At 46.0% G+C, this 12,867-nt stretch overlaps 1 protein-coding gene across 1 annotated transcript in view; it reads left to right on the top strand.

Moving 5' to 3' along the window:
* KCNK17 (potassium two pore domain channel subfamily K member 17) overlaps window positions 1-12,867 on the top strand; it is a 42,544-nt gene that overhangs the window by 15,677 nt on the left and 14,000 nt on the right. Inside the window, exon 2 of the mRNA XM_048843481.2 lies at window positions 8,594-8,708. Within this exon, the coding sequence (XP_048699438.2) occupies window positions 8,594-8,708 (115 nt within the window). The remainder of the gene's footprint in view (window positions 1-8,593; window positions 8,709-12,867) is intronic.

Genomic DNA, 12,867 nt, shown 5'->3' with positions numbered 1-12,867 from the left:
TACCACAGCAGTACACAATATCCCATTCCCCCATGCCTGTCACCCTGTGGTACTAGGGTGTGGGCACACAAGGCAACCCTTATTTCCCTTGCTCACCTGCACCCAGTCCCACATGCACTTTGTGGCTGCTTGTACCAGGCCTGCAAACTAGCAGTGGCTTGAGCTCACTCTTGGCCAAGATATTCACCCTTATCCTTCCAGGCATGGGTCAGGGCACAGCATGTCTCGATCATACGGGTGGCATTGCCCACACTGGCATCCAGACAATTCTGTATGCAGAGCCATCTTGCCTTCCATTGGTCACATGCACAGTCTACCACTATCCCACAATCACTATGTGTGTAATGAAATGTTCTGCTGAGTGCTCAAATATCAGGGCAGTAGATGCTCAGTGGGGTCTCCTAAAATAACAGTGGGCACAGACAGCCATGTTGTTAACCATGTTATTTAGTGGGAATAAAGTCCCTGCTTGTCTAAGTGGGTAAAAGCCAGATCTCCTCCACGCTCTGGCATCATGCGCCTTGCGAGTGAATCCCACACTGGTGTTCATGAACTTGCCTTTGCAGTCGGCCCACCCCAGCACAACACTTGAGCGGGAGCCTTTGCAGTTGACACCTTCATGTGCTCCTTGTGGAGAGCAAACTATGGGCACATGAGTGCCATTGGTGGTGCAGTGCAGCGTGTGAACCCCATTCTCTCAACGCCCGCTGCTGTTTCAGATGTCTAAGCAGTGTCCATCACGTGTGGGGAAGCTACAGCAAAAAACGCCTCAGAAACCGCATCAGAAACCTCATCGCCAACAGTTGATTTGTCAGCCCCAAATGAGGAGTCGCCAACCTGTTACAAGCTGGGGTAGCCAGCGTCTAGATGGCTATAGCAGTCTTGTTCTGGACTCCCTCAGCTGTGTGTCCCAGCACTGTAGGATCAGGGCAAGCACCTCACACAACTCTGTGAAGGTGGCCTTCCTCATGCAGGAGTTCTGCAGCTTCTGATGGTCCCCCAGAACTGCATGATGATGTGATCCCACCACTCTGTTCTAGTTGTCCTACACCAGAAGTGCTGGGCTGCATATGGGAAATACCCAGCAGCTGCTGCAGCATGTGTCTCTGCTCTGCTATGTCAGCATCCAGCATGTTCAAGCTTCAAGATCCACTGCCGCTTTCTGAGGGTCAGAAACAGCTGCGAAAATGCCCTCCACCATCTCCCATGCCCTCTACTTTTATCCTGCTGTGTTAACAATTCAGCACCAAGCAGGAACAGCTCATCCACCTGTGCTGGACCCCTGGTGTGGCACTGGCTGGAGGGCACGGAAGTGAAAAACGTGCAGAGCTGGAAGTGGCTCCGCTCAATGTGTCGGGAGGCTAAGAACACTTCCACATGGGGGACTGGGAAGGATAGAGAAATTCTGCTCTAACACACTACATCAAAACAGTTTCTTAAGAGATTCAAATTAAGGGCCTCTGGGATACTTCCCCATCCGCCCCCCTCAAAATCCCAGCACCAAACCCAGGTAACTACAGTGCCACTGTGGATACAGCTACACACAGGTATGGATTGTATGTGGCTCTGCAATATGGACCCTCACAAGTGGCTTGGCAAGCTCAGGTACGCTTGCCTGGGCTCCTGGATCCAGGTACCCTCTGCGGTGTAGAGGTACTCTAAGAAGTGTGACAGGCTGAAAGTCAGACTGGAGCAGTGAAGGTGGCCGTGCTGGGACAGGAGGCCAGAATGCTGCTTTGTTTGGAAGCTTAAGCAGTAAGAGACAACAGGGGCTGTGCTCATTAGTGTTGATTGGGAAGAGAAATGGGGGCTGTACCCTCCAAGTATTTTTTAAGTGAGCGAGCACTAAGGAACACTACCACCCCTCCATGGGCTGCCAGTGGGCTGGAGTTAAAGGAGGTGATGCTGTGGACCGTGATGTGTGGAAGGAGGCACAAGATTGGGCAGTGACTGGTATCAGGAAATAAAGATTTGAAGTACTGCTGGCTTTGATGAGCCGAGTGCATGGAGCGCCACTGCTGCCAAGGGCACCAGTTCCCTTTGCAAATTTCTGGCTGCAGGGCTGAGCGACATGGATGCAGGTCCTTCCCAGGATCACTCACCTCACAGGGCATGGCTTGTGCTGCTGGGCAATGTGGTGTTTGTGAGGCCAGGAAGGCAACGGGACAGAAAGCTGCTTTTAGATAAAGCAATTTGACTGTGAAAGCCACGCCTGCACCTTCCTCATCTGAGAAAACCAGATTGGGACGTCATGGTAGGTTTCGTAAGAGTATGTAAAAGTGGGGTTTGCATCACAGATGGTGCCACGCAGAAACAGATGAGGCTAGGTGGTGAGGAGAAAGCCAGCTTCTAAATAAAGTTACATTTTGGTACGTTAGGGTATGGAAATCCAAAAGATCCCACTTGGATGGATGGATGAATCTTACCATAATCACTTTGCACTTCTACAGAGCTGTCTGTCTGAGGAGCTTAGAGCGACTTACAGACGTTAACGCTTCCCTAGGAGCTAGGGAAAGGTTCTTATCCCGCTGCTACTAGTGGGGAACATGAGGCACAGAGAAGTCAAATGGCTTCCCTGGGGTCACACGGCAAGTCGCTCAGGAGAGACGGGAGCAGAATCTATATCTGACTTTGTTTTTTGGTTTAACCACTAAGGTTCTGCTTTCTCCTTGTACTTCCTCTTTTGATTGATATTGTCCTTTGACTTACACATGTGACCTTTCCAAGCTCTCAAAATATCAGGTCCAAGCACAGCAATTTCATGACTGAGTGTCTTTATTTCATGCAGTTTAGTTGTAGCCGTGTCTGTGCCCAGGATATGAGAGAGAAAAAGTGGGTGAGGAGATATCTTGTATTGGGCCAACTTCTGTCGGTGAGAGAGACAAGCTTTCAAAGAAGAAGAATCATAGAATATCAGGGTTGGAAGGGACCTCAGGAGGTCATCTAGTCCAACCCCCTGCTCAAAACAGGACCAATCCCCAATTTTTGCCCCAGATCCCTAAATGGCCCCGTCAAGGATTGAACTCACAGCGCTGGGTTTAGCAGGCCAATGCTCAAACCACTGAGCTATCCCTCTCTGTGTGGCTCAAAAGCTTGTCTCTATCATCAACGGAAGTTGGTTCAATAAAAGGTATTAGCTCACCCACCTTGTCTCCGTATTTATTTCAAGTGTTCTACAAGTAACTTACCCTCCAGGGTTTGATGGTATTGACTGGGCCTGACTGATGTCAACCATTTGAGTTCTTGGACCAGCCTTTGACTCTGAATAACTGGAGGCAGAACACTCATATCTATTAGTCGATCTTAAAAGTGTTGGGTCTTGAAAAAGCTATCTGATAAATGCCTGTTCTAAGTGAGGGCAACAGGAATCCTTAGCCAAAGCTCTGGGCTTTTTTCCTTAAATCTGTAGAATATCTGTGTATGTGGATATTGGGTGAGGTTATTTCTAATTTCTGTTCTCCTTGTCTCTATGTTTTATATGCAGATACCAATAAATCAATCTTATTAAATAAATATTGTCTTATTACAATGAACTCTGGCTGCATCTGGATAGAAAACTTCCTATATCCTGATCTCTGTCCTACCCAAGAATCCTACACATTGGCTACAAAGTAAGCATACCACTTTTGCCTGTAGTTTTAAGGGCAGTCACAAACTCCTGCCATTTGAATAACCAGATATTCTAGCAGAAAGGTTTTGGATTTTCAGGTCTATCCAATGAATGGGACAGCAAGTTGGGACCAGTACAACGGGGCATATCGGAGAGGCATGTCATCTGGATGCTTCTGATAACAAGGCACAACAGGGAAGTGGCTAACCCTGGGCTCTATGCTTAATGGTGCTGAGCACCTCATGCAAGGGGGCTGAGTGCCCTAAACTCCCAGGAGGTAAGAGCACTTGGCACCTTGCATGAGCAGGCCCAATGCTTACTTTTGAGTGGTGGATTTAGGTTAGAAACTCCCCTGCCCCAGAGATGAATGGAGAAAAGTCACGCTTCAGTGATGATATTTTAGATGGTGTGTTTGCAGAACGGAAGGACAACAGTATATTTTTGTCCTTTCTGATGTGCTGCTTGTTCTCGTCATGTCCTGTCTGGGCTGTTTATTTCCTCTCCCTAAGTGAAGCACTTTCCATTTATTAGTGTAGAATATCCCTTTGTTCCTTGCAGCCTTCTCTGCTCTCATCTCTTCAGGGCTCTTTGCAGGGTGGTTCTGTCCCCGAGTGTTTACTGCTTTCAAAACTTGGTGTCATGTGCAATTTTGACTACAGCTGAACTTACACCAAAGTGAGGCTTAACAGAGAACAGGCAGTAGGTGTGCAGCATGCAGAGAAGTTGTAATATATTTTCTTTTTAGATTAGCTAAGCAAAAAAAGCCTCCGGACACCTTAAGAGTCCTGGGCTGGGCTGATACTAGGACTCAGGGCTGTGAGGCATCTCACCACCACCTGCGCTTAGCATGAAGCAGTTTTGCCTGATGCCTTCTGTGGCTCAGCTCCCTGAAACCAACAGCCTCAGGGCACCGACAAGCACCTATCTGCAGGTCCCCGCAGACCTCGCCATCTCTGCGCAGGCTAGTGACAGACAAATGGCAACCCCTGAGCCCCTCTGCCAGCCTCCCCCTCAGTGGCATCTGGCCCCTGGCATAGCAACTTACAGAAATGACCAGGTAAGTTCTCCCAGAGGACAACACACACACAAGCTTACTTGAGTCAGCTCTCAGCTCCCTTTTAACAACACAGTGCTGTCATTTATTTATAGTGAAAACAAAAAGGTTTATTAACAAAGGTTATGATTTCAGGAGACAGTGAGCAAGGATAGTAAGAAAAACTGGTTACATGTGAAACCGTCCTTTGTGTTCTCTCAATGATGGATGAAGTGGAGTCCTCTTGCCTTCCTCTTGTTATCCAATAAACCTTTGAACTACACCCCTTTGCAGTGCACCCCCAAGGAAAACGCTTCTGCCCCCTTGCTTGTTCTCCAGTGTGCTGACCCCCAGGTTGATTTTTGCATCCTCATATTGATTTGGAATGCAGCTGTGGCTCCCATTGTGTATGGCTTACAATGATTAATTCATGTGTCAGTTAGCTAGCTGGACAAACACTTCCAGTCTGAGAGAGAACCTGTCTCTGCTGGTGACTCAGACCTTGATACACTTGCAGCATATAACACATAACTTTTAAACTATCATCTGTGCATGATCTTAATGACCAGTGTGTCACCGGCTTTCATTTGATATCTCACACAACGTTCTTTATAGATAAATACTATGGCAGCCATGTGTTGGGCGTAGTGAGTTTGTCAGACCATTGCCAGTAATGCTTCTTATCCACACCTTTCTTAACCGCAGTTCAAGAGGCCGTACATCAGGCATAACAGGGCATATTAAAGATTAGAGCCTAGATCCCTTGCAGCCTGATAAATCCCAACGTTGATGCAGAGAAAGTTAATCCTTTCCCACCGTGCCCTGTCTTCTCCTTTTCTTCACATAAAGCCAGAGCCTACCAACCTTACGCATGCTGAATAGTAATTTATTCTGTGAGCTGTCCATTGAAATTAATGGGACTACTCACAGAGTAAAGACTAATCTACACTTAAAATGTAGGTTGACATAGCTGTGGCACTCAGGGTTGTGCAAAATGCTATAGTTATGTCAACCTAACCCCTGGTGTAGACACAGCTAGGTGGATGGAAGAATGCTTCTGTTGGCCTAGCTACTACTGCACAGGGAGGCGGAGTTCCTACAGTGACAGAAAAAACCCTTCCATCGATGTAGATGCAGCCTACGCTACAGGGTTACAGCAGCATAGTTATGGCACCATAGCTATGCCTCTTTATTGCCCATAGTGTAAACATAGGTAAGGTACTACTCAATATGCGAGGACAATGTGGCCCTCAGATTGCAAGCTCTTTGGGACAGGCCCAGGGACTGTCTCCTGCATCTTGTACAGCACAGAGCACGTTGTCAGGGCTTAACAGGTGATCAATGTGACTCACCTGCCTTGAACGAGCTTGAGGTTTGGGTAAACAGAAGACGTGCCTCTGAACATGCTGCTTGTAAGCCACATTTGTGCCGTGGAAACGCAGCTGCATGGATTTGGGAGCTGCTGTTTGTCTACAGTGTCAGAGCTAGTGTGTTCTCTACACTATTACTGCTACCACTGGTTTAAGCATACAGGGCTCATGTGTTGTCAGAATACAGTGGTAAAAATACTTGAACCCTGCACTGTTGCTGGTCTAACCTACACAGTGCTAAATGCGGAGCGGGGCGGGGTGGGAGAGAGCCCACTACACTAGGGCTCCAAGTGCTGCTCACACCAGAGGAACTGAGCCAGCAGGAGCAACAGTGGGGAATTTTTCAAAACTGTCCCTCTTGTAGGTAGGGTCTTAGTGTAAACAAGACCATGGGGGCGAACATGGATGCTTAATGCTGTCTTCTCAGAGAGGGAGGGGCAATCTTTCCTCACACAGGGTTTCACCTTTCAAAGAATCTCTTCTCTGTGTTTTTGTGGGATGGCGTCCCTCTAAAAAGGTGAAAAATTGCCAATCAAATTCCTTACCTTCCATACAAGCAACACAGGAGAGTATTTGCATTCCTGCAGTTTTCAGCACTGAATTTACTGTTCGCCACCTGTTCTGCTTGTTTTCTTTTTTCCTGTTGCTCTCTCCTTAGACAGACAATGGTCACGTGCGGGTCATTTGCGATTTTATTTTGTCCCTAATGTCACTTTTTGGTGCTCGTTCAATGGCATCATGCTGAGCCATGTTTATTTGTCCGGGGGGAGGAGAGAAAAAGGAATCCTTTTGTCATTTGAAAAAGGATTCAGAAACATTTCTGTTGATCTTAGGGAGGAAGACCTCATGGTTAAGGCACTGGATTGGGACTCAGGAGACCGGGTTATATGTCACAGCCCTGCTGCAGATTTCCTTTGTGGCCTTGGACAAGGCATAGCCCATCTCCGTGCCTCAGTTTCCTTATCTGTAAAATGGGACACTAATACTTCCTTACCTCCCACTCCTTAAATCTGTTGGTCAGTTCTTGGATCCTACAGTGCTGGTGGTCCCTGAAGTACCTCAATGGATTATTAGTTTAAAAGAGTTTATCTTTACAAAACCCAGATTTGGGGGCAAATTCGAGCTGAAAGTGACTCCTTATTGTGAAGGATGAGAGCATTATCACTAGCACCGTGACTGAGCAAGGCAGGGGCTTGTGTTACTAGATATCTGCTCGGCTTTGCTCAGAGGCGATAGGTTCAGTGTGCTCTTGATTCAACTTTGCATTGCAGAATAATTCATCTCCCAGGGGTGCCAGGAGGATTAGTTAAGGTTGTAAAGTGGTTTATGTATGTCCTAAGAATAGTGCTATTTTCAGATCAATTTTTCCACATCAGTGACTTTATTGGTATGACAAAGGGCACGCAGGTGTTGGCACAGTTAACTCATCAAGGGCCCAACTTGATGTAATTCTACTGACTTCAGCATATTTACTCCAGATTTACATTGTTGTAAGTGAGAGCAGAATCAGGCCCCAAGTCTCTGTGCATATGACCAGTTTAACAACAGTGATGAGGCAGGGTCTGTACATCTGGCGCATTGCTCAGTTTCTGATGTGACTGCCCTGGATTATTAGACTGGTCCTGCTATATGGTATGTCTCCTTCTCGCAGTTGTACAGAGCTTTCTTATACTGTATGCATTCCTCCCAAGTGTGGGGAAGGGATCTGGTATGTGTCATCCACATGTAAAGGCATACTTATTGCTTCATGGATCCTGCAATATGCAGACCCCTTTCAGGAGCTTTTGCTTTGGGGTTACGTGGATTAACCCTTGTTGGATTCTTATCTGGGAACCTCCTATCTTCCTGTCTCTCTCCCACACAGTCTAGGTAACTTGTGACTGATTTACGGAATGCCGCTGGCCCTAAAATCCTTCGCCAGGCCCTTTGTTCTGTAGGTTCCCTTGGCTTACAGTCAGCATAGTTTCTGTTAGGCCTGGTCTACGCTATAAACTTAGGTGACTCAGGGGTGTGAAAAACCCACCTCTCTGCTATGCCATAGCCATGCTGACCTAACCCCTGCTGTAAATGCAGCTAGGTCAATGCATAAACGTATCTGTCGTCCTAGCTACCATCACTCAGTGCAGTGGAGCTCCTACAGTAACAGGAAAATCACTTCCAACATTGTAGTCTGCATCTACTGCATGGGATTACAATAGCATAGCTACCGCTCTGTAGCGCCCATACGTATAGGCCTGGCTAAGGTACTATTCAATGTACCAGGAGAACCCAGGCCTTAGACTGCAAGCTCTTTGGGATGGGGACTGTCTCCTCCAGCTTTTACAGCACAGAGAGAGCCTGTTGTCAGGGTTTACCAGATGATAAACAGGCGATGACCTTAGCCTCCCTGACTTCTCAGCCCATGGATCTCCTAACCTCACACTGATGACATCTCCTAAGAGAGAAGCAGCAGGAGGAGTGGGGGTTATAATTTAAATTATCATCACACAGCACTGCAAAGGCCAATTACACAAAGAACAGCTTGAGTTACCTCCTCATGGGCTGATGGTCTCACCTGTATTCACTGCCATCTCTTTGCAGGGTATCATCAAGGCCTATAAGAGCGGCGTCACCCTCCAGGGAAACTCTACCAGTCTGGGAAGATGGAACTTTGTTGGCTCTTTCTTCTTCTCCGTCTCTGCGATAACCACCATCGGTAGGAGATCTCTGCTGCTTGTTGTGGGTAACCTGGGTGGAACATGGATGGCATGGGAATAATCACAGGAACACACCTTGCTCCCTCCTTTTGAGACACTGGCTTTCCCAGCCACCGGTATTCAAATAAAAGCAAACTGCATGCAGATTCCAAGCCCATTTGTCTCTCGTGAACTTCTGCCTGACTCCCAAGCTGAGCTTTGTGGAGGGCCTGCTGATCTGCGTAGCAGTCAAGGACCCACCTGGTTTGGTATTGGTGAAGTCAGTTTGATCTCTAAGCCCCATACTGTGGAGTATCTGGGCTGTGGGTGGAGTGAATGTGGGACTAATGAGGAAATGGGGAATAATGAGGGACTAGGGAATCAGGGAGAGATTTCTTGGAGCCAAATTTTAACGAATCACTTTGGAGCTGGCATGTAAAAATTACCGTGACTTCCTCTGCATTCCAATGATTATTTATTTATATTGTGTTAGTGCCCAAAAGCTCCACTGAGGTCTGGGACCCCTTTGTGCTGGGTGCTGTACAAATACTTAGTAAGAGGTGGTCTTTATCCTGAAGAATTTACAGCCTAATTAAGGCAAGCTGCAACAAATGGATGCTCCACAGAAATGAAGGGAATGGAAGGAAGAGAATGGTAACAGTGAAAAGCACATGGGGTTACATGGAGTCGCTCATATATATAATATTAATAAATGCCCGTGGCCCCCTGTCTAGCCATTGTCTAGCCAGTAGCTCTGAAATCTTGTCCTTCGTGTATGTGCCAATATATTAATATCTCTGATATGGGATTTAGAGCATCAGTCACTGAATGTCAAAGGAATTGACTAGGGGTCATTCTAGATTTCCAGCTTTTCAGCCCTCTTTGATCTTTGAGTCATTTTTCAGACCCAAATCTATCTACATGTCGTGCAGACGGCGAATTGTTTTTACTGTTCTGCTTAGTACTGAAAATGCATTGATGTCAGAAATGCTGACCCTGGAAATCAGGAATTATAGCAGTAATAATACAATAGTTAGCTTTTCTACAAGCTGAGAAAAAGAAAAGACACCCACATGACTTTACTGGCTTCTTCCTGGACACCCTGGTTTTCTTTTCATGTGCTTTGAATCTGAGAAAGCTGAGAACCGCTGCATGCACTTGTGTCTGAATAAACCACAGGATGGCGGTGTAGCCTCGTTCTAGAATCTAGACAGAAGATTCTACAGGTGCTCAGTCATCCCAATGGAGCAGAGAAGTTTGGACACTCTAGGTGCTCTGAGCTCTGACTTAAAACCAAACTACTTGCTCAGAGCACATTTGCCTACTCCCATAGTTCATTATACATCCTTTCCAAGCCAACTGGAGTGACTCTGTTTCCCCAGAGTCATTTTAGCCACATTGTGCTTAGCTACACTCCAGGCAAAACTAACTTGTCTTTTAAAAATGATTTTCTAGCAAGGTCTTTTTTTGTAGTGTCAACAGGGTTTTAGACTCTAGTGCTGTTAAGGCGTATGCCCGGGCTTTGCTGAGGGGTACAACCATGCTAGCTGGAATGTTTTTATAATGGCAGTCCCATCAGGAGACTCAGACTTCAGAGTGCTTTTTTGTTTTTTTCACAATGAAGCCAGTGGCATTGCATGTGCGTGTCTGTCTGTCTCTGTCTTTTCCCTTCCCCACACACATTCCTCAAGGCTTAGAGTTGTCCAGTGGTTTGTGTGGTACCTGAGGACTTGGGAGGTCTGGGTTCTTCAAGCTCTTGCTACCTCAGCTCACCATCTGTAAAATGGAGACGACAGCACTTCTCCAGCTCACCGGGGCATGTGAGGGTAAATGCATTAAAGACTGTGAAGTGCTTAGATGTTATGACGATGGGGGGCATATTAGTACCTTAGGTAGATAGACCACGTCAGTGTAGTTCTTCTACTTACAAAACATGGATGGACCACTGTTAAATAGAAACCAAAGCAGTTGGGAGGTGAGCTTGGTATGCACGAACAATTTAAAAAAACAAACAAACCTTTAACATTTGTTTTAACCTGACTGACCAAAACCAGTTAGTTTAAACTGGCTCCTCTTAGGAGGCTAATGCCTTGTAACATTACATTCTGTTTGAAGCACAGAAATACCACTTAAGAGACTGTCTAAAAATCCAAATCTGCTACCCATTCTCCTTTTATGAATGAGAGTAGAATGACAGAAGAGATGTCCCATCTACAGCCTGGCTGGGGACTGTGGCCTGATGGTGTGGAGGAGCCCCAGGATAAATTCGGGGTGTCCTGCTGGTCATTTTTAATCACGGGGAAGGTTTTATGATTTTGGGGTGGGGGGGGCTTTTTTTAATGTCCTAATTCTGCTGTATTTTAAGCAGGTACCTTTTGGGCTTAGTAATGCAGAATTTGGACTGAGCAGTGTCAGAATGTTTCTCCTTTTATTAAAGGTACATTTGCATGGGGCCAATATTATGATAATTGGGGGGCACAGAACTACCAGCATAGCTATGATTGCAGGAAAGCAAGGCAGGTTGTGATTTAGGGTTCAGTAAGTTCCATGTCAGCAGGCTCATGGGACTCGGGCTAAGGGGCTGTTTAATTGCAGTGTAGACGTTTGGACTCAGGCTAGAGCCCAGACTCTTGGACCTGTGAGGTGGGAGGGTCCCAGAGCTCGGGCTGCACCCTGAGCCCAAACATCTACACTGCAATTAAAGAACCCTTAGCCAGAGCCTTGCAAGCCTGAGTCACCTGGAGTGGGCCAGCTGCAAGTGTCTAATACTTAGTCCTGCCTTGAGTTCAGGGGACTGGACTAGATGACTTCTCGAGGTCAGTTCTATGATTCTATGATTTCTACAATTTCTAATTGCAGTGTAGGTACCCATAGATTCCAAGGCCAGAAGGGACCATTGTGATCATCTAGTCTGACCTCCTGTATAGCACAGGCCATAGAACTGCGCCAAAATAATTCCTAGATCCAATCTTTTAGAAGAACATCCAGTCTTGATTTAAAAAATTGCCAGTGATGGAGAATCCACCACAACCCTTGGTAAATTGGTTCAGTGGCTAATTACTTTCCATGTTAAAAATTTATACCTTATTTCCAGCCTGAATTTGTCTAGTTTCAACTTCCAGCCATTGGATCATGTTACACCTCTCTCTGCTTGACTGAAGAGCCCATTATTAAATATTTTCTCCATGCCAACTTTAATCAAGTCACCCCTTACCCTTTTCTTTGTTAAGCTAAATCGATCGAGCTCTTTGAATCTGTCACCATAAGGCATGTTTTCTAATCCTTTAATCATTCTCGTGGCTCTTCTCTGAACCCTTTCCAATTTATCAACATCCTTCTTGAATTGTGGGTACCAGAAGTGGACACATTATTCCAGCAGTGGTCATACCAATGCCCAATACAGTGTAAATTAACCTCCCTACTCCTACTTGAGATTCCCCTGTTTATCCATCCCAGGATCTCATGAGCTCTTTTGGCCACAGCATCATACTGGCACCTCATGTTCAGCTGATTATTCACCATTCCCAAAACTTTTTCAGTGTCATTGCTCCCCAGGATAGAGTCCTCCATCCTGTTAGTATGGCCTGCATTCTTTGTTCCTAGATGTATACATTTACATTTAGCCATATTACAATTCATATTGTTTGCTTGTACCCAGTTTCCCAAGCAATACAGATTGCTCCATAACACTGACCTGTCCCCTTCATTATTTACCCTTCCCCAAATTTTTGTGCCATCTGCAAATTTTATCAGTGATGATTTTATGTTTTCATGATTCCCCATTTCCTCTTACATTTTGAGACTTATCAGTCAAAATTTCATGAGTTTTAAGTCAATTTTGTGATTGTTGAATGCTTGGGAATGGCAAGACGGTGAAAGTTACTCACACGAGTGGGGATTTGCAGGATCAAGTGCTTGACATTTAATTCTGTGAATCCTGTTGGTACTGTACATTTTATTCTAGTAATGCCCACTAGATGGCAGTATAGTGTCTAAGGGGAAAATACAGTCATAGAGCCCCTATATTTGAGAGCCCTGTCCATGTTTATGCAAGTTCTGGAGACATCAGAAGGTGTTACTAGGAAGGAAGCATGGTCCCAGACCTCAGGGCATAGCTAAGAATGAGACTGACTCTTCAAAGCATGTAAAGAGGCAAGGTCCTTTCTCAAAGAACTTGCA

Source organism: Caretta caretta, chromosome 3 (assembly GCF_965140235.1).
Source record: "Caretta caretta isolate rCarCar2 chromosome 3, rCarCar1.hap1, whole genome shotgun sequence".
Classification (NCBI taxonomy): domain Eukaryota; kingdom Metazoa; phylum Chordata; order Testudines; family Cheloniidae; genus Caretta; species Caretta caretta.
The sequence above is the reverse complement of the archived record's forward strand: the minus strand, read 5'-3'. Positions and strand labels throughout refer to the sequence as shown.